Genomic DNA, 26600 nt, shown 5'->3' with positions numbered 1-26600 from the left:
TGATCAACCAGAAAAGTGCGGTCAGTGCACCCATATTTGAATTATTTGCTTATTTGCATCTTTTAATGCATTTCTAATATTGTATAAAAGAGATTAAATTAGATATTTGCAGAATATAATGATTTTTTAAACCCATTAATCATTAAAGAATAATTCATAGATGAATCGATAACTGAAATACTTGCAGCCCCAATCTCTACATCTTATCAAACTTCCTATAAGTTCACTTTCTTAAAATTAAATTTGTACTTGTACCTGAAGCAGAGCAGGTGATTTGAACTGAAAAATCACAAGTTGACTTTGTTTTTATTTTATTTTTTTTATTAGTTGTATGAATTTATACTGTGTAGTCTGGTTTAAGATGTTATCTTATGTTTGTTTGAACGAAGTAGCTCTTAAAAATTAGACATTACCTCTCAAAAATATTTACATTTATGACTAAAAGTGAAATAAAGAAAAAAGGTTTTCTAAAATCCCCCACATTTTTGACACTTGTGCCAGTGTGGGTCTTCTGGTTGGTAATATTTAAATGTTTTTGTGTTGCAGGTGGCTGACCTGGAGGCCCAGCTGGGGCGTCCTGCTGCTGGTCATCTGGCTAAAGAGGAGCTGAGTCAGTCGCTGGAGGAGCTGGAAGCCTCACTGAGAGCCAAAGAGCAGGCAAGAAACAAAGTCCGCCCCCTGCACCGCACGCTGTCCAAAGCTATTTGCCATCTCATTAAGGGGAATCTAAGAGTGGAGAGCTAGCCCATAAATACAACGGCAGATATAATACTCTGCCAGCAGTGAGCTGGTTAGTCAAGCCTTCGTCTCGCTGTAGAAAAATTTCTTGAAACATTCATAAATCAGCCATTTGTGGAAATGTAGGGATAGAAAACAGCAAGTGTCCGCTTAATTAATTATTCTCTAAATCATCCTTGATGTTGAAAAATAGAATCCTTCTGGTTCAAATAATCTGGTAAGTAAATGTTTATCAATTAAATTGGGCATAAATGAAAAGGGATTAATGAGTTTTCTAGATTTTAGTGTCATTAGAGACACTGATCCCTCTTTAAATTACACAGGTATTTTTGTCCGGAAAAGATTTTAAAAATAGCTTTTTATGGAATTAATATTTATACCTGGTGAATATCTTTTACTTGTTTGGGCCAAATCATATAAAATTAACAGTGTTTGATTAAACAAACAACTTTTTGTAAATATTGTCTTTAGTGATTGATAAACATGCATATTATTTCATATAATGGAAAAAAGTTTATCAAGCTGCTTCGCTGCTAAAGCTAATATAGCACTGGACACATGTTTGATAAGAAAACAACAGAATGGGCCATTAAGGAGCACTGCTGTGGTTAACACTACCGCAAAAAACACCAAGAACTCAGAGCAATCTAAAATCAGAAGGTATGAGGCAACACTTGTGCTAAAGGCAGAGCCGGCCCAAGGTATGTGCAAGTTAAGCGACTGCTTAGAGTCCCTACACCAACAGGGGGGCCCCCAAATCCATCATAATAAAATATACTCATGTATTTATGATAACATTTAATAATACAAACTAAATGCCATTACACATGGAAAAACAATTTCTATGTTGATTTTGTAGTTGGTACACAAATAATTTAATAATTTAATCTTTTTCTGCTGTTGGATGCTGCCACTGTTGGGGAAATATAAGATATCAGACTTATTAACTTGTTTACTGTAATGTTTATTAGCTCATTTTACGTTAAATAATATGGCATACTTGGACAGCACTCTGCATCTTAAAATCCAAACAATCTTTTGGTTTGCTAGTTTAAAATTAACATCAATAATAACACTGGCATGATGTTAGCTAGTTACTAATGACGTCAATGGTACATAGTGGATAAACGATTGATAATTATTGAATAGAGGATCAACTTGAGACAAAGAAATTCTAAAAGTTTATGTTACTTTGGATATTTTGTAGCATTTGCTGCAGGTTTGCAGAAGGAGCTAATGCCGTTTGTGATAAAAGTTTGGGAAACTCTGATTTAAATGACAGGTTCAGGCGGTGGCAGTGTTTTAATATTACTAATATATTTTCAGGAGATTCAGAATCTGCAGTGCAGGAAAGAGGATGTGGGCGAACTGGAAAAAGAGAAAGAGGAGATCATGCAGAGACTTCAGGTAAGTTGAATGTTGGTTTCATTTAAATTCAAGAGACTAATCAGCTGAACAGCACCTCATTATCCACTCATGCTTAATTATCCAACTTTAAAGTCTTTTGTGCTTTTCTAGTAGCTGTTTCGGCAATTTACCATTCCATTTGTTGCTAAATTTAATTTACATGTAAAATTAGAAATCATTTAAGTTTAATTAGTGCTTTTTCTCATAACAAGTAGGGTCATTTTATTCCTGCAATCAGATCATTTTCAGCTCTTCAAAAGATGTTTGGTTTGTTTTTGCATTTCCATAATTTCTCCATATGTAACCCTTCTATGTTCACCTCAGGTCCAACAGGTTGACTTCATGACGGTCACAATCAGGTTCTCTGTATTTATTCTAAGAGAAAACCAAGTTGGTGTTTAGCATCAGTCCAGCAGCTTCTGCTCCTATACATTAAATAAAATGCAATAAATAACGCTAAACAAACTACAAAGCAATAGCTCCTAATGAGAAGTTGGCAGCAGATGACATTTGTAAAATTGAACATAGCTAATATGGAGAACATTAACAAAAACAGTTTAAAACGTATACAAAACATAGCAAAATTACTCATGAAACACTATATATGATTCAAATTGTGTAAAATATATGTCAAAATATAATACTTGTGAAGAAAACACCACAGTTACCGATGGCAACAGAAAATAGGGGGAGGAGCTATCAGTTACTGGTTGCTACGGTAACCACCAACTGCCAAGAGCAGCTCAACAGAACTTTAAACACCAATAAATGTCTGGATAAACAACTTGTTGACTAAACAAAATAAACTCAAAGAATAAATAAACACATTTCAAGAAACTTTACATGTATAATATTGTTAAAATAAAAATCTGTTACATATACAGCGGTGTTTATAATTCATCTTGATGCTCTGGATGTATCGTCCTCAAACCAGGCGCGGGTAAAATAGATGGTTGACGTTTGAAGCCCACTTGAATCTGAAGTGGTGAACTGAGGCCTTCAAGTACAACAGATTAGTCGGGATTTCCTTATTAATGCCGAAGATTGTATCTGATGCATATTGCATAGCCTCTATTACAGGGGTCCCCAAACTTTTTCCTGTGAGGGCCACATAACTTTTCCCTTCTCTGGTGGGGGGCCGGAGTCAGTTTGTAACAGAAAAAGTGTGACGATTGCAGGAGTACCTAAATGTAAAAATATATTGTTTTTCAGAAAGCATCAAATAACATTCTCTGGGTTCTTCACAAAACAAGTCAGGAAATAAATAACACTATTAATGAAATAAATAATAACCAAATAACCCTCTCTGGGTTCTTCACAGAAAAAATCCAGGAAGGATTATAGTCCGTATTTTCCCAACTATGAGCTGCACTGGACTATAAGTCACAACCCCAAAGTTTTTTTTTTTTTTTTAAACCAGTAAATATACACACATAAGCCTCAGATATCTCTGCCCCTCCAGGTTTTCCACAACGATTCAGCAGCAGAGGGGGGCGGACACCCAACATTTGGGAGAAAGGGAGGGAGGATGAACAGTCAGCTAAGGCTTCTGCATGTTGGTTTTCCCAATAAATACTGAATATGCCCTATTTGGGTTGTCTTGGCCCTTTTATCGCAGCCTGTGGGGTTTTCCCTGACTTGGAACGAGAATATGACCTGTTGAATGTGACGGGTAGCCCATCAAAAAGCGCTGTGACGTAAGAACAGGGGAATCCCAAACAGCCGACATAACGTGCAACTGAGAGTCCGGTGGATATCAGAGATGATATTTGGAAATGTTTATTATTAAATCTAAAGGTTATTATTATGTTTATTCAGTTAAAAATGTTAACTATGAAAAAACATATTCACCTCCAAATCATAGTGCAGCAAATGGAGCGGGTGCTCCCGTTGCCTTTTATCCACCGCCTTTTCTTTTTATGTCTTTTATCTCTTAAAATGACTCCACAAACTATCACTACTGCTTCTACATCGTCATCCGTGTTTGGTTATTCTAAATTCCCGCTATGTTGGGGGTTTTACTGGATTATCCTCTGGAATCGGGATGTTCGTGACTGGAATCGGTGCGTGTTGCTCCTGCCTTGGACACACGAACCGATCGAACCTGTTGGACTTTTATCAGCTCTGTGGTCACAGAGGTTTGGAGAATCGGCCGACAATTCTTAAATCTTTCCGTCTAAACCAGACTTAAGACTCACAAGCTCTACTCATCTCCTCTCGACAACTGCCCAAACGCTCTGACTCTGGTCGCTATGGTAACGTTTATATATCCCTTCAAAATAAGATACAGAAGCGCCACAAAAACAAACATTTTACTTTAGTGAAAATTTTAACTCACGATAATGACTAACTGGAGCCCTGAGCTTGTTTCTCTGCAACGAGACGGTCCCATCTGGGAGTGACGAGAGACAATTCTCTTGTTATGACATCATAAAACAGTCTTAAGTACTTGAACTTTTTCCCAAGAGATCTTTCAGTCGAGCACTGAAGAAAGACTGGCAACTTGTAAAACCTGTATGATGGAGGATCCAGAATTTGTTGAGGAACTTAAGGAATTTTATATAAAGATACAAAGAAGGAGGATACAAGGTTTAAATACAGATGAATTACTGATTGAAATGGCAGATCTAATGAAGAAAATTAAAAGATTTTATGATTTGGACGAGTCAGATGAAGATGAGATATTGGAGGCTGTAATGGAACATCTGAGGCCAGAAGTGAAGCAGCGTCCACCCTGGAGTATGTGGACTTTTTTGTCTGATTGTGGAGAGTCTTTCATGAGCGGCTTCAGTTTTGGCTTGGGTTTTGGCACAGCTGCAGGGATTGTACTGGCTGTGTGTTGCAAACTCCTTTCCTAAACACTCTTATGAATATGGATGGTGCTTGAGGGAGGGGTCCCGTCGATCTGATCTTCAGTTGCAGAACCTGGCTCTTGGGACGTGGAATGTCTCCTCTATGGGAGAGATTGGGAGAGGGGTTCCTGCCTCAGGTGGAGGAGTTTAAGTATCTGGAGATCTTGTTCACAAATGAAGGAAAAAGGGAGCAGGAGCTCGACAGGCGGATTGGGGCAGCGTCTGCTGTGAAGCAGGCGCTGTACCGGTCTGTAGCAGTGAAGAAAGCTGAGTCAAATAGTGAAGCTCTCGATTTACCAGTCGATCTTTGTTCCCACCTCATCTGCGGTCATGAGCTGTGGGTCATGACCGAAAGAACGAGATCAAGGATACAAGCGGCCGAAATGGGTTTCCTCTGCAGGGTGTCTGGGTTCTCCCTTAGAAACAGGTTGAGAAGCGCCATCATCGAGAGGAGCCAGTTGAGGTGGCTCGGGCATCTGGTAAGGATGCCTCCTGGACGCCTCCCTGGTGAGGTGTTCCAGGCACATCCCACCGGGAGGAGGCCCCAAGGAAGGCCCAGGAAACGGTGGAGGGAGTATGTCTCTTGACTGGCCTGGTAACGCCTTGGGATTCACCTCGAGGAGCTGGAAGAAGTGGCTGGAGAGAGGGAAGTCTTGGCCTCCCTTCTGTAACTGTTACCCCATGACCCAGAAGCAGCGGAGGAAAATGAATGGATGGACAAAGGTTTTTGTTATCATGCAGTTTCTAAGGGGCTGCATAGTGGCACAGTTGGTAGAGCTGTTGCCTTGCAGCAAGAAGGTTCTGGGTTCAATTCCCAGTCCTGGTCTTTCTGCATGGAGTTTGCATGTTCTCCGGTTTCCTTCCTTAACTTGTAGCTAAATATTTTGTTTAAAACTAAATATTTAGCTTGTTAAATAAACATTTAGCTTGATAGTTAAATATTTATTTTGCAAACTAAGTATGTACTTTAGGGCTTAATATTTAGTATGAAGCTAAACATTTAGCTTGCTAATATTTACCTTGTAGCAAAAATATTTAGCTTGCTAAAATTGTAAGTTAAATGCTTAGTTTAAAATTGACATTTATGCTTGAATGACATGGTGAAAATATGGTTTTGCAAAATGAATCCCCATTTTTTTCTCTCTTTCCAGCCTAAATAATCCACATTATTGCTGTTCAATTTTGACTGTGTCGCTTTACAAACCGAATCTGTTATTGAGGAATAGAGAGTCAAGTGTGGTGCGTCTTTATTTAAATGCCAGTTTACCGTCACCAGGTGATCTCTTGTTGTATCTCATATATTCAGTGATCAAATGTTTATGTCAGTGATTAATAAAAACCTGTTTACCTTTGGTCAAATAGGACCTGGAGCGACAAAACACCGAGCTGGAGAGTCGTGCTCAGAGCGCTGAGAAAACGTTGGCCACGAATCTGGAGGAGCAGGAGCAAGCAGAGGTTGAAGTCCAGCGAATCATCGGGGTTCTGGACGTCAAAATCGGTGACCTGAAAGGCCTGAGAGAAAGTCTAGCAAAACTGGTGGATAAGTAGCCACAGCCGGAGCTGGGATGCATCTCCACAGTCTGTGCTCGTAGAGTTGAATCGGTGCAGCAGGACAGCAAAGATCACAGAGAGGAGGTGGAAATCACACTGAGGTCGACCTTTTTCTGAGAGAATCAGTGAAGATTGACAGTTTTCTCAAAACCGTCCTGTCTTGTTTTATCATCTGCATCTGCTAACTAGCCAGTCTGAAGGAGGAGGATCTGTCTGCTATGGAAAACAACAGCACCCTTTATGGCTTTTTGATGCTATAGCTTTAAGTAAAAAATCTCTCCTGGGACCTCATTTACAAATAAAAACAGACATATTTATACTCGCTTAGGTACCTTTAGGTGTTCATAAAGGATTCAAAAAAGCTGGGAATCATAGCAAACCTGGATTGCTTTGCCTTTTCTGGAGCCAACAATCAAACGTGTAAAGAAAGCTCAGCTTTATGTGAACAAACACTGCAGTTGCTGCCACTCTGCTCTATCTGCAGTCTGTCCATTCATTCCAGTAGAGAACAAGCATCGCAGCAATATCAGTAACCTAAACCTTCAAATTCCTCTGAACCCGTCAAGAGACGCCTGCCTTTTAAAATACCCACTGGTTTGAATATTGGTCTCTTTTTTTGCTATTTAAGTTGCTTCCTTGGTAGTTTTACATTGCTTCATCTGTACACAGTGAAAATATCTAATTAAAAGTACTTAAAGCCAAAACAGTAGGTATAGATGACCCACATAGCCTTTAATTTGTTTTTGTCCTGCTATGATAGCTAATTGTCCAGTTCAAACAGTGACAAGCTGTTTGAACTCGGGGCTACATTTTGAGATTTTGACTCGCATAATCAACTTGCACCTGACCTCGGCTCTCCTCCCGGCTTCAGGTGAGCCCGTGTAGACGTACCATAGCTGCTTGTTGTTTCTGCAGAGGATGTTTTCTTGCAAGACAACACTGACCTGTCATTTTACTAGTAAATTAAAGAGAACTTAATATTAAAAACTCACATTTTGCACGTTTTTCTACATTAATTTTGGTCTCAACTGCTTCAGAAAACAGGTCATGTGCTTAAATAAACCCCGAGACGGGTTTTGGCAGTAAGTTCATGTTTTTTGTTGTCTGGAAAATTAGGTGCATAAACCTCCTGATTGTTAAGTCATGATCAACGGACATTGCTCCGTTACCTAGCAGCCTCAGCCAAGCCCAGCCCGTTGCTTAGCAACCGCAGCTGAGCTCCAGCACGTTTGGTCAGCTGGTTTTACCGCTGTATGCGCTGTACAGTGGCTGCTAGAAAAGAAAAGTGTCTTGTTGACTTACCATTTCATAAAATATTTGTACAATGTTCAAAGACAGATGTATGAGGTGTTTTGGGTAGATGTCGCAACGCGCATCCAGTTATAGGTTTTATGAAAACGTGTTGCTGGAAGGAGACCCCAGATTAAATTAGAGACTATAATCTCCTTTTTGCTAACACTTTGGTCACCAGGACCTTCTGGACTCTAACTGACTTCAAATAAGCAGAAGACGATGGACAGATGAATGTCAAAAAGAAAAAATAATCTTAAAAACTTTCAAAGTGTTATTGTTGACAAAATATTAGCAAACCTTTAGGCATAGACTTGAAATATCTCAGTAAAGACAATATAGTAATGATCACTTTGACTCAGTGTTGTCAGGAAAATCAGGAATAGATTTCAAGTTGGATCAATACTGGAACAAAGGTTGAGAATCTTAAAGCGAAATAACTGGCTACTTTCACACAGCAGGCCTTAATGTTGACATCTGATCTTTGTGTGTGTGTGTGTGTGTGTGTGTGTGTGTGTGTGTGTGTGTGTGTGTGTGTGTGTGTGTGTGTGTGTGTGTGTGTGTGTGTGTGCATGCTCATTTGTTCTATTAATTAAATGTGACCGCAAGTGGACTTCTATGTGAATGAAAGGAGAACGTTGACGTCACACAGCAGCACGTTGTTTACTGAAGTTAAAATGGATGGGGCTGTTTATTGATTCATTTGAACGTTTGTTCAGCAATGCGAGCCGACGGTATCGTCACAAGATCATAACACAAAGCGAGCTAAAAAATGAAATGACTAATAGCAGCGACTTTTTGTGGAGCATTGACTGTAGGGAAACCTGTTGGGATGCGTAGTCAGAGCCATGATTGCGATGTGATGGGCTTCAGTGGAACAAACTTCATTTATAAATTCATAATTATAATTTCTTCAGCCATTGTTTATGTCCACAGTCTGGCTTCTTCTGCTGCAGATTCATTACACATGTCGCAATGTCTCATGTTAACGAAGTAAAAGTCGGATAAAATGCAACATGACCGTTCAACCTGCAAACACAGAAAACAATGACGTATGTATTCGATTTAGTACCATTGGCTCAAATCAGATTTGTTTTTGGGCCATTCAGATTGCAGTGAAAAATTCAGATACACCGGTCGGCCGCATTCGCCTGCTGTGTGGAAGCAGCCTAGGTTTCTGTATCTCACCAGTGGCCCTGCTCAATGTGACTGCATGTGCATGACTCATTTAATGACAGTGCCAACTCAAATTAGCATTTGGCAAGAAACATCCGTGAACTATCCTTTGAGATAAAAATCACTTCAGCATCAAAGGAAGGTCGTACTCTGTTTTAAATCCACTTTCTAAATGAAGCCTATTAAGTAAAATGCGAACCAAAGCTGCCAGCCTTTCAGCTATATATGTACATGGTAATGAAATTAATTAGCCAAAATTAATAACGTGAAGCCTCATTGACAAAAAGTAAGGGAGAGCATCTTTTAGGAGGATTGCTTTTTAACATTATATTTAATGATTGTGGCCTGTTGCTGAAATGTTCAAGCTCATTGCGGTTTTATATTCTCCATGATTAGAAAGCCAGAGTGGCGATTGAATTATCAAATAACCAAACGACAACCTGTGTGTGTGTGTAAGTGTGTGTGTGTGTAAAAGATAGAAAAGGACAGTGATAGAGCAGCTCTGCTTCCACCAGAGCTGCATGTATGTATTTGAAGCGCTCGGGCATGTCTGGACAGACAGTGAGATAACGGAGCCTTAAGGGTGCGAGTTACATCAGACAAGCGCCTCATCAAAATTCTACATGTGTGGTTCCAAGAAACAAGAGAGAGTGAAAGGTCTATTTTCTTATCTTGTATTATGTGGATTACTCTGAAATCCACATAATACTAAAATAAACGCGTGGACTCCTCACGTGGTTGTAGAAACGCAAGTATTTAGGTTTAAATCTTATAGTTACTATTAGTGATTCAAGTTACTAATGCTTACAAGTAGGGCGGGATCAGTTAATGAAATAATCAACTAATTTAGTAATTGGTTGTTATCTGGAGTAAATGGGCATTTACTGTGAAAACATCTTAGAGCAGCAAATGTACAAAAAATATAAACATTTTGCCTTTTAGATGTAAAACTTTTTTTTGCCTGTAAACATGTTCTACACAGAACTCCTAATGTGACATTTTTAGCTTCACTTGGTTCAAATTCTTTTGAGAAATCTCCTGTTAGCATTTAACATGTAGACAATGTCCCCTGAAAGCTGCCGAACGTTAACCTGCTAACCGCTTGCCGAACGTTAACCTGCTAACCGCTTGCCGAACGTTAACCTGCTAACCGCTTGCCGAACGTTAGCCTGCTAACCGCTTGCCGAACGTTAGCCTGTTAACCGTTTGCCGAACGTTAGCCTGCTAACCGCTTGCCGAACGTTAGCCTGCTAACCGCTTGCCGAACGTTAGCCTGTTAACCGCTTGCCGAACGTTAGCCTGCTAACCGCTTGCCGAACGTTAGCCTGTTAACCGTTTGCCGAACGTTAGCCTGCCGAACGTTAGCAAACAACGTTTTCCGGATATTTAATGATATTTCATTTGTCCGGCGAACGTTAGCCAAAACGTCAAAATGACTTACGGTATATCAAGACAAAAGCAATGATGAAAGAAATAACTCTTTATCCTTTATTTTGAATGTCTCCAAATCTCCAAAGATTTGAAGACATTCAAAATAATAATAATAATAAAAGAAAAACGTCACAATTTTTAAACGTGCAATGTTTATTTTAAAAAATAGTGTCAGTATAATTTTACTAATCAAAAAATAACAGTTAACAATTTTTTCACTGTAGATGCATTCTTTGTTACAAATGATCAAGCGTATGCTAAAGGAATGCAATTTTGTGCGATTTAGGCAATAAAATGTTTATTTTGTTCTTGGATTATTTATTTGCATCTTTAAAAAAAAAAAAAAAAGCGGTTAAATGAAATATCTGCAGAATGCGCCCATTTTTTTCACCCGATTAATCGCCAGAGTAATTGATTACTAAAATGATTGTTTGCTGCAGCCCTACTTACAAGTGAAACGCCTGCATTAATTGCCATGAGGCTGTGGAGATGCACCCAGTAGGAGCGTGGTCAGGGTTGGGACACACGAAGACAAACACCCTGACCTGCAGCCACAGGCAGCAGGATCACACCAGCCAGCATATCAGCAAACTCGAGAGATGCAACAACTCGCTCCAGCTCCGAGGATCGCCAGCATAAAACTGTTTATATTTTATAAGAACTGCTCTTTCTCACAACTTGTTCTATTATTCATGTTCATCGATGCGTTGAGCACAAGAGCCGGGATGGGAAATCTGCAGCCAAAAATGGAAAGAAAAAAAAGTAACTTAAAAAAAGTGTTGAATTTAAATTGAAGCTACAGCTGAGTCCGCATGAATTCGAGAATTTTTGTCTCACGTCGAATCACGTTGCACTTCATCATGTATCTGTGCCAAGTTTAGTTGTTTACCTTTGTCAGTATTCACACACACAGAAAGATTAAGCTTAACTTTATATACTTTGTGCTGCTCAACACTATTAATACCAATATTAGTAATAATTGTGATCTCAGCAGATATGCAGCACTGAGGTCGCTATGGTAACAATGCATGAGCCCTGCAGCATCCCTTTACCTGCCAACCAATGAGAAGCTGTATGTGAGCGCACTGTAAAAACACAGAATCTCACTAAGCCATTTTGGTCTCGTTTTAATGCAAATATCTTGGTAAACTTGAAATAAGAGAAAACTAACTTATAAGTAAATTATATATTAGCTTGTTTTAATTAAATAATTCCTTAATATTGGAGGAAAAACTAGTAATTCTACTGGCAGATTATTTCACTTAAAACGAGACGTTTTTCCCATAAGTGAAATAATCTGTAGTGGGACTAGCACTTTTTCATCAATATTAAAGATTTATTTACTTAAAATAAGCTCCTATATCTTGCAGAAAATTTACTTATAATTTAGTTTTGCCGTATTTCAAGTGTAATACATATCTGCACTAGAAACTAGATAAAACTACTTGGTAATATTTAATATTTTTGCAGTGCAGCCTCAGGTCCAAACGGCACAACGCAGTAGTAAAGTGGTACTTAGCTGAGGCATCTGTCAGCGTAAGATGTGAACTCCAGATGCACAAAAACCATCGATTTCTTCTTTTTTTATGGCTTCTTTGCAACTGATGGGTTATTGATTTCTCCATGACAGTTGTATAGGTACAAATAGGGTGCAGAGTTTTGTTTTGTTTTTTGTTTTGCAGCGATCTTTTTACAGATTATCTGTCGTATTAAACTGTCACAACATGGTGACAGTTTTAACAGATATGTATAAAAAAAATTATTATTTTTGTAAAAGTTTCATACTGCTCATTAACCACTTCATGCCAAAATCTACAGACATGGAAAACACTAAGAGTTGCAGTACACTAATGGAGCGCATCACCATCTAAAGGGTGACCGTGGTGGTGGCAGCATCATGCTGTCAACCTTTTATTTCTGGAAAAAAATATGAACTTAAAGAAAACTTCACTTCACCTGGGTTTAGGTCCTAAAATGGCCTATTTAAAGTTCGGACTTGAATTAAATTGAGAATCATTGTGGAAACTTGAAAACTGATGTTCCTCACATCTAATTCACATTTTTATTTTCCTTCCACTTCATTTTCCACATTATAAAATCCAGACAAAATTGTGCATCAAAATGGGACCATTAAGTGGTACGAGTGGCTGCATGTTGAGTTTTGATTTGGTCATTTGACTTCTAGTTGAAATAAAATCTCAGCTGTTTCTGATTTTTCTAAGTCACATTAACACTACAAACATTTCTTCAGCCTCGTTACCAATCCAAGGATCAAAACTCAGCTGCTGCCTGCAACCGATCCAGCAACACGCCAACAGAGCTGCCTGCTTGTAGAAAACAGAAGTTGTGTAGATTGAGACCTTTGCAAAACCTGTCAATGATTTTTTTTATAATGTTAGTAGATTATGATGAATTGCCACCTTTTATGCTGTGTAAGGGAGGGAAGGGGAAAAAAACGCTCTGCAAGGTTAATGTCAGACATTTGCGTCAGAACAGCCTCGTCTGTTTGACTTCTGCACAGCGACCTTGTAGATTCATCAGAAACAGGCAGGATGCCCTCTACTGCTAACAGACCAGACTTCATGTAGGCTTAGTCAACATTCAAATATTTAACATGCAGATTGTGATAAACTATCAGAGCTAAGTTAACTAAACATTTGGAGTATTTAAATTTGCTGTTTTTTCCCCTCTAAATCTGCTTGTAATGGAGTAAAAATAACATTTTGTATCCCTCGTGTGTGACTGTATATACTTTTTGAAATATTAGGAGACAAAAGATGTAGCAGTAACATGAAATTATCTTTTCTTTCATACATTAGTATAAAGACCATAAAAGAATGCGCTACCTGCAAGAGCAGAGCCAAAGGTTTTCCGCTGAAGCCTCATAAACAGAAACAAACTCCGCCTGAAGGAATCCGATGTACGCCTCCATTAAATTTTATTTTTCCAGGTTTTCTTTCCTTCTGTCCGACATATTTAACCTTTAAACACGACTCCAAATACCTCAGAACTGTCCATGGAGTAGAAGCAAGTCGCCCAACAGGAAGTGAGCCGACGTCTAAACTATCAGCGTTAAATGAATCTTTGATGGGATTTGTTGAGATGATTTCATTATATTTGTACTGAGCTGTTTTAAACATTAAAACGTTGCCCTGCAATAACCCTGCTGTGGTTCTTTCAATGGAAAAATATGATTTGTGTCTTACAATTTCTACAGAAATGAAATCTTCAGGATTTGTAACATGCTGTAAAGGTTCATTTAACTACTTGGTGAAATACTTTCCAGTTTAAATATAAAAGTACATAACATTTTGTATTTTTATTCATTTGCTGAAGTAGTTGCTTTCTTTCCTTGTTTTGTCTTGATGAGCTCATCCAGGTGATGTTTTCTGTACTGATAATTCTCAGACCAGTAAGTTCTGTTAAAGTTCAGTTACAAACTCCAGGAAATCCTGTAGTGAGTTATCCAGGACAGAGAAGGAAAGTTTCTGCGAACAGAAATAATACGAACTCCTCACCCATCTTCGTCTGAGAACATTTGGAGAGCAATAATAGTTTATTGGACCAGCTGTGGCTTATTCCAGGTAATTATGTCACCATTATGCAAAAGGAAAGTGACTGAATAACACACACACCAGCCTGGAAGCATAATTTTCTTATTTATTTTAACGCAAAATGGCGCACAGTGCCAATCCAACCAAAGTGTTTTACTTCAGCTTCTTCTTGGGGCGAAGGTTGTTGGTGTGTCCGCACTTCTTCTTGCGGCAGTTCACAGCACGAGGGTGCAGACGGGCGTAGCACCTGGGAGGAAAAATGATCCGTTTTTCAACAGTTCAAACACTGAAGGATGTAGTTCTGTTAAGGTCGAATTAAAGTCAGGAAATTAAAATAAGTGAAAAACTAAATTTATTTTAAGATTAAAAGTTATCTTAATATTCAGTTGTATAAATGCAAACTTGTTTAGTCTGAACATGGTGACTTAAGACCAATTTTGCACATAATGGTGCAAATTTCTGCATAACTCGACTTACTTGCGGCAGATCATCTTGTCGCAGTTGTACTTCTGGGCCAGCTGTCTGAGTGACGGCTCGATGATGCCGCCACGCAGACGGAGGACCAGGTGGAGGGTTGATTCTGGAACACAATGAAAACATTTTTATACCTCAGAGAGATTTCAAAACTATTTCCCAAACAACTTAAAATACTTATATGGTACATTTACAGGAGGAATTTAAATTGAAGCTACAGCTGAGTCCGCATGAATTCGAGAATTTTTGTCTCGCGTCGAATCACGTTGCACTTCATCATGTATCTGTGCCAAGTTTAGTTGTTTACGTTTGTCAGTATTCACACACACAGAAAGATTAAGCTTAACTTTATATACTTTGTGCTGCTCAACACTATTAATACCAATATTGGTAATAATTGTGATCTCAGCAGACATGCAGCACTGAGGTCGCTACGGTAACAATGCATGAGCCCTGCAGCATCCCTTTACCTGCCAAGCAATGAGACGGTGTATGTGAGCACACTGTAAAAACACAGAATCTCACTAAGCCATTTTGGCCTCGTTTTAGTACAAATATCTTGGTAAACTTGAAATAAGAGAAAATTAACTTATAAGTAAATTTCCTGCAAGATATATTAGCTTGTTTTAATTAAATAATTCCTTAATATTGGTGATATTTCTGCACGAAGATCTACAGATCTTTCTAATGTTGACACAACCTAAACCGACAGATTATTTACCGTGGCTTATGAGGTCATGAGTCAGTGTTTTAGTTCTTTTGTGCATTTTGGGATATTCAGGCCTCACCTTTCTGGATGTTGTAGTCTGACAGTGTGCGTCCATCTTCCAGCTGTTTTCCAGCAAAGATCAGACGCTGCTGATCTGGGGGAATACCTGCAAACACAAACAAATTACTTAATGACTGAGTCATAACATTTTAAAAATCACTTAAAATGTATAGAAATGTATATAAACCAACCCTGATTAAAACACAGACTGAATATTCTGAGGTTTTTCACTTTTCCATTTTCATCAGAGATACGTGATGGCATATTTACTTGCAGTATTTAATTTTTCAGAGCATACACATTGATCCAGTAAGCCCACAAACAAACACTGATGATAATAATAAAACCAAGATAAAGTCACAAATTAATATGAAATGGTGAGCAACCTTTATCCTTTGCTCCATAGACAACAGAAGAAAAAATGCATCCAACATCTCTACACTTTGTGTTTTTAATCGTACTTAGACCTGGAAAATGAGTAAATACCAAACATTTCTAAACAATTAGGACCCCTGTCACGTTCCTCACACCTCGCCATGAACTGAAAAGTCCCAACACGGAGTGAGACGAAGGTGACCACCAGCACTACCCACAGAACCACCTCAAAACCTGCAGCTGTAGCTTTTTTTTTTACTGTAAACTGTAAGGAAAAATACAAGACTGCTAAAATAAATGACTTAGTAATATGCCTGAAAGCAGATGCAGTACAGTGTGAGGCCATAGGACAAATTTATAGTTTGTGGTTGCATTCTTGTTACAGATTTAAAGTTTGCTACAAAGTAAACAAACCCAGATCGTTTGGTATTTTCCATTGCCTTAGCTGTGAAGTAAATAAAATTGACAAACAAAATACCCCATTACTCTGTAACTAATTTGACAATTTGGCCAAATCAAACAAGGGATTGAAGACAATTTACTGACATTTGTGGTAAACTGAAAAAGCTTTTTTGTGGTACTAAATCCTGAGCTCAAATTGAGCAATAAATTATCCCACACTTTGATTTCATTTAAACTTAGATAAACATTTGCTTAAATCCTCTTCCTGATTAAGACATTTGTTTTGACATCTTTAGAAATGTTGTCAACATATCTGTGATAATGACCGAGTAGAAAATAATGTAGATATTTTTCTCTACAGCTGAGTGCGGTGAAGATGCTAGGTCTCACCTTCCTTATCTTGGATTTTTGCCTTGACATTTTCGATAGTGTCGCTGGGCTCAACCTCAAGGGTGATGGTCTTCCCCGTCAACGTTTTCACGAAGATCTGCATGTTTGCAGGCTGGAGGAAACAAACTCAGGTCAGATATGGCGTACGGTCAGCTCTTTCAAAGCTGTTACAACGTTCACATTATTCTTACACACAATCTACATAAATGCTGAGCTTCATGCTGGTCATATTTTTGTTATCTAAAATGATGTAGACGTATCTAAAGGGCCAGTACAGACTAACATGAAACGTAGCATTAGCCGTTAGCTCGGTGAACTCGTTGTTGGGCCGCACCGCATGCCTGTCGTTAACGTAAAATCTAAATACGATAACGCTAATTCTCTACCTAAAACACTAATAATACTAACAAAACAGGAACGATTTTTAACTTAATAGACGACACAACAAAATATTTGTTGTATAAAAGTGTTCAGTACAGTTAAAAATCCTAAAATAAAACCGAACAAAACGTGTACCCACCCGGCCGATAGCTGAGCCTCACCGAAAAGAGAGCGGAAGAAGATGCCGCTGATCTACGTCACTTCCGTTTTCTTGGTTACATTGGAGGAAAAGACAGTATTATTTTTTTTTCCCTTTCTACAGAACATTTTTAATCTTTAATCAACATTTCACCGCATCCATACATTTTGTTTTACATTTTTTAGATTTTTGTTATTGTTTGCTATGATTTGAAATATTACTGAACTGAAATGGAATTTGACTGACCTCTGCCGTTGCCATGGAGTTATTGATTTTACGTGGCAGAGCAAATGTAGCTAGGTAGAATAGCTAGTAAAAGGTTGGATAGACTTACATTTATTTTAGCTCCCTGGGTCGCTGTAAATTTGAAAATATATATATTTTTAAATATATATAGTTACTTTATTTTTCACATATTTTCAGGTGTGGATACGGCAAATGGCATAAAATATTTCTCAGCTTGTTTATTGAAGGGGAATTTAAATCAGAATGTCGTTATGCACGAATAAAGCACAACGATATTATTTTTTAAAAATCTCCATGACAAATGCCTTATAACGGTAAAAAGAATTAACTATGTCTAAATGATACTGGTGAATTAACTCCCTTAAAGATGCAAACCATCTTTCCCACTTCCAACTTACCCCGCAAAAAATAAGAAGTCAAATTTAATTTGTAGATATATAATTAATTTTGTCATATTCAAGCCAGTTTTAATCACTAAACTGTCCACTGAAGGAATATACTTTTGATATTTACAATGAAGACTAGTATAAATACTGAAATTTATTTAAAAATGTTATGTATAATTTTTCCTTTGCTATCTCTAATAGGCTTTTTGTTCTTTAACTTTGTATTCTCGCATTTTCATTCTAATTAGATTATTTAAAAAACTGAAAAAGTCTCGTTAGGAGATTGAAGCATGAGCAAAGGTGCATTACATCATGTTGCATCATATTTGTATTTCCTTTGGTTTAAAAGATTTTGCCACCTCCCTATTGCTACATGTCCCTTTGTAGATTTACACACAATAAAAATGAAAAATGTTTGCTATTGTTTTCATTTTGACAGGTTATTTGACACCATGTCTTGAGTTTGTTTCTTTGCAGTAGCAGCAAGCGACATTAGCATGTTCCACAGAAGTTTCCACGGTGAGGCATTGTAGCACTTTTCAAATGCTCTGAAACCACAAGGCTTAAGCAAACAAGCATTGCTCCAAGAAGGACCTTTTAAGATCTTTTGAGACAGAAATTAGCCATATCCTAATGTAACTTGCATATGGGTAGACTGAGACTTTCAGCTTGGAAGCAGCAGAACAGTATTCTCAGAGTATCAACAGCTTAGACACTACAAATACCTGAGGTAGGTGTCCCGCTGCATCGTTTTCCATGGATAACCTGCAGCAGAATAACTCTAACATGTCTACAAACCTTCAGGCAAAGGGAGACTTTTACCATGGAGTCCCAGGGATTAACTCGCCATCAGCTATTTGTCAAAACCTTTAAACCAACGGACGCAACAATATTCAAGTCGATGGAACATTTTCCTGAAACCATCACACACGCCACTTATGTTCCACAACCTCTATCAAAATTTGTAAAACCTGGAGTTAAACATTTAGGTATGTCACATTCCTATTTGTTATTTCAAATTGCCTCATGAATTCATACAGCTGCAGGAATTATTTGAATATATACCAGTTTTTGCCAAGATTTGCTTTTTAAATACAAGTCAAACGTTGAACATTGAACTTCTTAGAAACCTTATGTAACTCGTAATGAGTAGCACTAAAATCATTGCAGTGAGGGTTTATTACTTGATCTTGTTGTCAGCAACGGTTAACAAACATCAAATCATGCTTTTGTTTTGTTGTTGTTTTTTTCTCTGTAGAGGAAGGTTTTCCAACGATAAAAGGAGATCTACGCAATTTCAACTTTACCTCCCATTACAAAGATGTTTATAAGAAACATCTTCTCCACCGTGTGCAGCCAGTTGGAAAGGTACTTCACAAGATTTATGGCGAGAATAAAAACATTCAGTTCTGAGATAATTTAATGGGAGAACAGCTGACGTTGTTTCACAAACTCTCCATAGCAGCACAGATAACAGTTACACAGAAATTCAACATTATAAGTGTGTTAAATAAACTACCAAAGGAGCTTTTCAGTTTCTTGATTAGTTTGTATTTAGATCACAATTTATATATATTTAAGGATTGATAAAAATACACAAATCAGTAAAAAAAAGAAAAGAGAGTTGTGATTTGATACATTTTATTTGTTGTTCACCTAATTTGGTCATGTTTTCTTTGTCAGTCTCTATGAACTTCAAATGAATAATCCATGACTTTTATGTTGATCTGGGATATAAATACAACCCAGAATACAGGTGTTCATTTGTCTCAACCAGTCTGTGAATTGGAAAAAAATAGCAGAAAATGGCCTTCAGGTAGAGACGGCTTTTTGTAGTTTTCTTTTCAAATGGATGTGACAGTTTGTGTTCATTAGACACAAGTGTGACATATCTGACAGTTAGTTGTTGCAAAACTAACTAACTAACTAACCAACTAACTAACTAACTAACTAACCAACTAACTAACTAACTAACGAACTAACTAACTAACTAACTAACTAACTAACTAACTAACTAACTAACTAACTACATGACTAACTAACCAACCAATCAACTAACCAGATAACCACATACATAACTAACTAACTAACTAAGTAACTGAGTAACTAAGTAACTAACTAGCTACATAACTAGCTAACTAACTAACTAACTACATTTCTTTTTTGCTTTCTCACTAACTTACTGACTTACTCCTTCCTTCCTTTCCTCCTTCCTTCCTTCCTTCTCTATTCCTGGCAGATATTTGTGTATCCAGTAGCCCATAAAATGTTATTAGAACTAATTTAAGTTAGGAATCTACGATAAAATAAGTGATTAGAGTTATTTTTACTAAACGTTTTTTCCGTTTGTTTTTCAGCATTACTCCACCATCATTATGGGTGATCCTGGGAAACGTTCAGAAACAAAAACAGTCTACACAGCATCATACCCCTACCTCAATCTCAGCAGGTACGAAACTTTTCTCCACCTCTGGAAGGTTTCTTTTAAATTACTCAGTTAATTTAAAAGTGTCTTTTCCACTAATTTTACAATGTTAAAATTTAATAATCTGTCATTAGAAGATTACAATAATGCTTAGTATTTTTCACCTCAAAGTTATTTATCCCAGATATAGAGAATAACAAACCTTAAAGGTTTATGCTGTCACTCAAACAACTGACAAAATTCACCAAAACTACTGTTGTAAGTGGTGAAATTTGGAGAGAGATGTTAAAACTTGAATACTCATCACTTTCAAGAAAGTAAAAAACAGATTCAATGGCTAAAGGACATTTCTGAATGTGGAAGGACTAAAGTGCTGCTTGGCCTTAAAGAAAACCACTCAGCAGTGAAGAAACTCAATAAACTGCTTCAATTTGCAACAGGGAGGATAAAGAACAGACTTTGACTCTCAAGGAAAAGATCGTTAAGTTAAGAGTTGTTCTGTTTCACATTCATGGCTGCATCAGTGCAAGCAGGACATCAATATCAGGAATTATCAGGTTCAGACTGTGAAAGAGCGTTTCAAGGAGCAACAGACATTAAGCTGAAGCATAAATCAGTCCAAACTTTAACCCCTCAGAGGATAATTAAAGGTGGACTGGAGAAAAATTATTTTTAATGCAATATCAAAAAAGAGAAAGAAAAAACATTTTGGTATGTTGCGTTGAAACACTGAAATCTTTCTACAAATGGTGTAAAGTTAAAGTTTGTTTGTGATATCACTGTGAATGGTTGTTTTCTTTATGGTCAGACAACATTAAATTATTGTAATTCTGAATCTTATTGTTGCTTTTTGAAAAATGTAGATGATTTTGTATTTTTCTTGTTTGTAATTAACAAAAGAACAATTGAATAGTTATCGCAGAGAGCCGAAGAAGAAAGATAGTAAGGTGCTCATCACGAGCGATGTCTTTAAAGACTGCTGGACCTCAACCTTCAAAGATGACTTTAAAGCCCACAAAATTGGTATGTTTTTACTTATTATGAGTTTAGCTGTTAAAATGGCTTTTAGATGCAATGATACAGTTTAACAAGATGAAAGTGAACTGGAAAATGAATGTGGAGCATTTTGCCATTTACAGTGAAGAAAAAATGGTGTTGAATATGTTAATTTGTCTCAGTAAATATGTTTCTCACGGGCTAATCCAAATCAAACTTACAGGTAGTCTACACTTAGCAAGAAAAACAAAAAATAGGTTGCATATCATGTTCAATAAATGAAATTACACTGGAAAAAAAATCACTGAAAATATTGACCCTTTGCAACTAGTCACTTAATCAGTCGAGTCGCCATGATAGACGTCGGTAGGGAGATACAGGAGTATTGAACAGAGCGACTTAAGTTGTTTTCCCAAGTTGTTTTTGCCAGTTTATTCATGGTTTCTACTTATTCGAATCGAGCTTATTTATCTGTGAACGTAACACACCTTGTTGGGGCTCATAGACGGCGGGATTTACAGAAGCTAGAAACAGCTAGCTTACAAACCGACCCATATCTCTTCCCTCCTGATGTGTTTATCTACTGACTTTGCCTGAATTCCCACCACATGATTTATATCACTATGTCATAAACAGCGTTTCCCTTTATATCGGAGCAGCCTTAAAAACATACAAAAGACGAGATGCTAACCAGTTTTTTTCCATACATGCTAGGCTACATGACGGTGCGTCATTGTCTCCATTGTTACCGATGATTACCATTATGCAATATTTTATATATTCCTACTCATACTTATTAATTATATAAAACGATAGTCTTTTTATCTTGTAAAAAGTATTCGCTGCTGAACGCGATTTGACAGAATGATTGTCCTTCGCCGCCACCGGAGCATCTGTCCTCATTAAAAGTTATTCAGTAAAATGACAAGTTTGGTTTGCATTCTTGTCTGTTTGTGCAGTCAACCGCACTGCACCCTATGACCATTTCTAAAGTGAAATCAACTAAATAAAAGCTATATTAGGCTAGAGATGTCTGGTTTTTTGACAGGCTTTACAGGAGCGCATTGGTTGTTTTGACGTCCATCATGGTTCTGAAGAACGTGACGTCACGTGCAAAGGCTTAATACTGAAAATAAGCTACAAAACAGCTTAGAAACCACCGAAATTAGTCAGTATTTATAAAGCAATTCTCATATCATAGTCAGATTACTAGAGCTGTTTTATGCCATAAACAGCTCAGGTACCCCACACATACCTGAGACAGGTGTCCTGATTCATATTTTGTCATGCATAACCTGCACAAGGATAACTCTAGCATGCTTGCAGACCTTCAGGGAACCTCCTCCAAGGACATGACTCGTCTCCAGAGAGCTACTAGCGACTTTCAACCAAAAATGAACATCCAGTCGGTGGAAGAGATTCCTATAAGCATGACACAAGCCAGCTTTATTCCACATCCACCATCAAAACTGGTAATACCCAAAGTCAGTCATTTAGGTATGTTGTTCACATTTGCTTCATGATTTAAATGAAAAGCCATGCTAAATTATGAATGACCACAGGATTTATTTGAATATTTACCAGATTTTGCTAAGATTAGTTTACCAACAACAAGTTAAACATTGAACAATTAACCTTTTAACCTTATGTCCCTTGTAATGAGTAACACTAAAATCATTGCAGCAAGGTGTATTTCTTGATCCTGCTGTTGGTAATGTTTAACAAAAATGTCAAATCATGTTTTTTTTCTCTCTGTAGAAGAAGGTTTTCCAACAATACAAGGAGATCAACGCACTCTCAAGTTTCTCTCCGAATACAAAGACACCTATAGGAAGCATCTTGTCCAACCAGTGGAGCTAGCTGAAAGGGTACTACACAAAAATATGGTGGAAATAAAAACATTCACTTCTGAGACAATTTTATTGTTTCAGAAACTCTCCATAGCAGCACCGACAACAGATTTACATAGACAGTCAATTATTATAGAACTAATAAACTAAAATGTGGCTGATCAGATCAGCTTTAAATGTAAAAATGTATGAAAGAATTGTTTCTGGTGAAAATACCTTATAGAAATCTACAATTAACACTAGATTAAAAGTTTTTCTTGTTGTTTTTCAGCATTACTCCTCCGTCTGTATGGGTAATCCCGCAAAGGGTTCAGAAACACTGACATCATATTCAAGTGCATACCCTCAGATCTCTGTCAACAGGTCAGAACGTTTTCTGGAAGGTTTTTTGTAAATGACTCATAACATGAACAGTCAGGGGGAGAAATGTTAAAACTTAAATAAATTAGAGTCATAACTAATCCTTTTCAAGGAAGTAAAATAGATGAATGTGAAAGGATTAAAGTGCTGTCTTCTCACTCAGCAGTGAAGAAACTCAATAAACTGCTTCAGTTTGCAGCAGGGAGGATAAAGAACAGACTTTGGATCTCTAAAAAAAGATAATTGAGTCTGAAAAGTGCTTTTCTGTTTCACATTCATGGCTGCATCAATGTAAGCGGGACATCAATATCAGGAATGATCAGGTTCAGATTGTGAAAGAGCGTTTTAAGGAGCAAGAGAGCTGAAGCCTCCAAACTTTAACCCCACAGAGGCTTAACGTTTGGATTGATCCAAACTTTAAGTTGGATCAGTCCAAACTGATCCAACTTAAAGGATAACTTTTCTCCAACCGAAAGGAGGCTGGAGAAAAGTTATCCAGTTTAAGATTGACAACTTTTTACTGCAATAACCAAATAAAAAGGAAAAACATTTAAAATACTGAAACCCTTAATATCTATGTATTGTTAGGCACCATTAAATACGTACTTATAAATTGGAATCTTATTGTTGCTTTTAAAAAATGTTGGTCATCTTGTATTTTCTTATTTATTCTAATGATCAAAATAACGATTGAAACTTTTTTCCAGCCCAGTGAAGCCGATATATCAGAATGAGGTGAGACCTAGATATGACTACAAGGAGAGGTGGACCACCTGCAGAGATGACTTTAAACCCCACACAGTTGGTACGTTTTTCCTCATTTTGACTTCTGTCCTGCTGAAATGGTTTCCTGATATAATAATGCAGTTTACTCAGTGAATTAGATACAGACAGCTGCTTTACAAAAGTGAAACTGTGGAACATTTGGTCGTTTACAGCGAGTAGAAAGTGTTGAATATGTAGTTTTTCTCAGTAAACATGTTTCTAATGGGCCAACAATGTCTTCCAACAATAACCAAAGAAATTTACCCACAAAAAGAAACCTGCAAAAATTAGGCCCTAAATTATGTGTAATAAATAGAACAACATGGGAAGAAAGAATCTCTAAAAGAAACCAGCTGAGAGAATTTAGAAAACGATCCTGCTATTATGTTCAGATGATAAGAGCTGGTTTAGGCCAGACTCATAGTTGATCATCAGGTTTCTCATTATATACAAATCAATTAAAACAAAAACCTCTGTAAAGACCTCAGCATCCTTGCTTTTGCAAAATCTTGACACCAGTTGAAGTTGATGTTTAAACTCCTGAATGCTCCCAGTCATTCTGCTGCAAAAAGCGAACAATATAAGTTTCCTCAAACTCTATCTCTCTTTGCAACGAGGATAAACAACGAAAAATAAACATTTTAAGCGTTGGATGAGGAGCACTATTGAACTATCTTCAACATCTAATTTTTTAAAATAAAATATAAAGATGTTTTAAGTGACACTCATTTTACTTTGTTTTGTTGCTTTTGAGAGCTGTACATATAATTTTCTACCAGAAAGAAAAATCTTGGTTTAAAAAAAAACAAAACATTTAAATCTAAATCCTCCAACAGTGTGAATAAGTCTCGCTTTAAGAAGGTTTCTGGTGTGAATTTCATGTCAGTAGATGCGTTAAAACAAATTTTCCAGCTATATTTACTTCTAGACTCAACGCAACTAAAGTTTTACAAAAAAAAAATTATGTGTCACTCTATACCACATTACATAGCAACATTTTATGAATAAATCAAGTCAACTGATAAAATATTAGCACATTAATTGATCAAATTTTGTTTCCTTGACTACAGAGCCTATTGTCCTATTAAAACATCACCAGCGCACCAGCTCTCTGCCCTTTGGCACTAACAAGGAGCAAAGCGGAGAAAATATTCCTTTGACCACCAACAACATCTTCTTCTCAAGTGTAAGGTTACAAATTTTACTTTTTACAGTTTTCATGTATTTATATTACCACAAACATGACATACTTCTTAATTCATAACTGTTAAATTCATATAAGGCCGGTTTGGGGCCCTTCATAGAGCTTGGGACTTTTATTTAATTTAATGTAGATTATTCTGTTTCAGTAATCTGAAAGTGTCACATTTACTCACACACCAACAGAACGGCTCACGGCCTCCAGTGTGTTTACCCGATCCCGACTTGATGACGAAAAGTAACGTGTATTTTGGTCCAGAAAGTGAGTCAAAAGAAAGCTACAAACCGCAAGAAACTGAGCAGAACATCCAACAGAAAGTAGATCAACCCCAAATAACTACCTATCCAAATAGTCACATACTGACCGGACCAGGTATGTGTAGTAATAGTAAAAATAATAATTAAAAAAATAAAAAATAATAATAATAATAATAATAATAATAATAATAATTTGTTTATTTGCTTATTTGCTTGTTTTTCAGATTTGGGCCCAAAAATCACCATCACAATGGCGGACTACAAGCCTAAGAAGATCACCCGACAGCAGCCGTGTGAGTCGCAGATAAAGGTGAGGAATCACAAAATAAAATCCCTCATCAGATTTTCACCTTTTCACTAAAAAAGCTCCAGGCAGGAATATGATTAATCTGCTCTCTGTAAACCAAACAGACCAACTTCAAGTTCCCGCTGGGTGACATGAATTTCAGCACAACCCACAAGGATGACTACATTGTCAGACCGTTGTTCCCGCTGCCTACTCCGTACGACCAGCGCCACAGCCAAGTTAAGCTGAGATGACTGTGAATCACAGCAGGACTGCAGTTCCTAATAAATATTTCTGAACAGTGTCAATACATTAAGAAGCAAATATGCAATGTATTACAAATGCTTTCAAATCACATCAACCGAACCGAGATCGAGCTTTTTGAGCGCACCAGAGTTTGTTTGTTTTGGTGCAGGAGTTTGGTTAACGTGGACTGAACAGGGCTGGTGGGAGCACACCATCCTCCAGTTTAGTAACTTAAATTATTCACATCACCAACCCGGCTACACTTCTCTCTTCCAATAAACTGCAGAGAAATTCTTAAAATCCAAATAAACCAATTCCCAGAAAAGTGAAATATTGAAGCAGAGTGCAGCCACTGCTCTAGCTTAAACATAAACCCTTATCATCTCCTTCAACGGAAGTAGCTTCAAATATTAATGTGGTTTTTCCTCTTGAAGACATTTAGAAGTGCTAAGAAGGTTACTGTTTGGCAGAAGGATCCCCTCCTGGCTGCCCTGCACTTCCACCCTGTTTACACTGTAAATTTCAGAGCATTGAAGGTTACTATCTGCCCATAAAAACAAACCATGTTGAAGCAATAACAGAGCCCTGAGCCTGAGAAGATGAAAAAAGAGGGAAATGTTGGCAGGCAGGTGAGCAGCTGTAAATAAACTGAA

General features: G+C 37.3%; 3 protein-coding genes across 8 annotated transcripts in view; 2 read left to right on the top strand and 1 right to left on the bottom strand.

The window, feature by feature from the left end:
- homer3b (homer scaffold protein 3b) overlaps positions 1-7539 on the top strand; it is a 52267-nt gene extending 44728 nt beyond the window's left edge. For 3 of the 5 annotated variants that reach the window (XM_008406620.3, XM_081606144.1, XM_008406619.3), the window contains 3 exons: positions 547-657; positions 2065-2145; positions 6360-7539. In XM_008406620.3, the coding sequence (XP_008404842.1) occupies positions 547-657; positions 2065-2145; positions 6360-6545 (378 nt within the window). In that variant the 3' untranslated portion in view covers positions 6546-7539. Of the gene's footprint in view, positions 1-546; positions 658-2064; positions 2146-3607; positions 3735-6148; positions 6274-6359 lie in introns of those variants that run through there. The other 2 variants (XR_533497.3, XM_008406621.3) reach the window with 2 other exon arrangements.
- A 6552-nt stretch (positions 7540-14091) lies between these two features.
- uba52 (ubiquitin A-52 residue ribosomal protein fusion product 1) lies at positions 14092-17019 on the bottom strand. Its single transcript, XM_008406622.3, has 5 exons — positions 16930-17019; positions 16410-16521; positions 15262-15348; positions 14477-14579; positions 14092-14246 (listed from the first exon to the last, which is right to left on the bottom strand). Exons 2-5 carry the CDS (start codon positions 16510-16512, stop codon positions 14153-14155), a joined length of 387 nt encoding a protein of 128 aa, XP_008404844.1. The 5' UTR covers positions 16513-16521; positions 16930-17019; the 3' UTR covers positions 14092-14152.
- Positions 17020-18068: 1049 nt separating this feature from the next.
- Positions 18069-26013, top strand: LOC103463338 (uncharacterized). Of its 2 annotated transcripts, XM_008406623.3 has the most exons (13): positions 18069-18291; positions 18366-18550; positions 18820-18929; positions 19919-20010; positions 20900-21009; positions 22309-22479; positions 22741-22850; positions 23104-23195; positions 23900-23997; positions 25028-25143; positions 25344-25530; positions 25640-25725; positions 25827-26013. In XM_008406623.3, the coding sequence occupies exons 2-13, from the start codon at positions 18385-18387 to the stop codon at positions 25953-25955; spliced, it is 1467 nt and encodes a 488-aa protein (XP_008404845.2). In that variant the 5' UTR covers positions 18069-18291; positions 18366-18384; the 3' UTR covers positions 25956-26013. The 2 variants fall into 2 exon arrangements, with proteins under 2 accessions (XP_008404845.2, XP_008404846.2); XM_008406624.2 differs by lacking the exon at positions 18069-18291 and having other exon boundaries at positions 18459-18550; positions 20887-21009.
- Positions 26014-26600: the final 587 nt, after the last annotated feature.

The sequence above is a fragment of the Poecilia reticulata genome, chromosome 4 (genome assembly GCF_904066995.2).
Source record: "Poecilia reticulata chromosome 4, P_reticulata-male-v2, whole genome shotgun sequence".
Taxonomy (NCBI): domain Eukaryota; kingdom Metazoa; phylum Chordata; class Actinopteri; order Cyprinodontiformes; family Poeciliidae; genus Poecilia; species Poecilia reticulata.
Note: the sequence above shows the minus strand (reverse complement) of the source record. Positions and strands in the feature narration are given on the sequence as shown.

Coding starts and splice junctions, on each gene's coding strand:
- uba52 (XM_008406622.3), bottom strand. CDS start 16,512: ATGCAGATCTTCGTGAAAACGTTGACGGGGAAGACCATCACCCTTGAG. Junction 15,349..16,409: donor AAAAATCCAAGATAAGGAAG/GTGAGACCTAGC, acceptor TTGTGTTTGCAG/GTATTCCCCCAGATCAGCAG. Junction 14,247..14,476: donor GACAAGATGATCTGCCGCAA/GTAAGTCGAGTT, acceptor TTTTCCTCCCAG/GTGCTACGCCCGTCTGCACC.
- LOC103463338 (XM_008406623.3), top strand. CDS start 18,385: ATGGAGTCCCAGGGATTAACTCGCCATCAGCTATTTGTCAAAACCTTT. Junction 22,851..23,103: donor CAGTGGAGCTAGCTGAAAGG/GTACTACACAAA, acceptor GTTGTTTTTCAG/CATTACTCCTCCGTCTGTAT. Junction 23,196..23,899: donor CCTCAGATCTCTGTCAACAG/GTCAGAACGTTT, acceptor ACTTTTTTCCAG/CCCAGTGAAGCCGATATATC.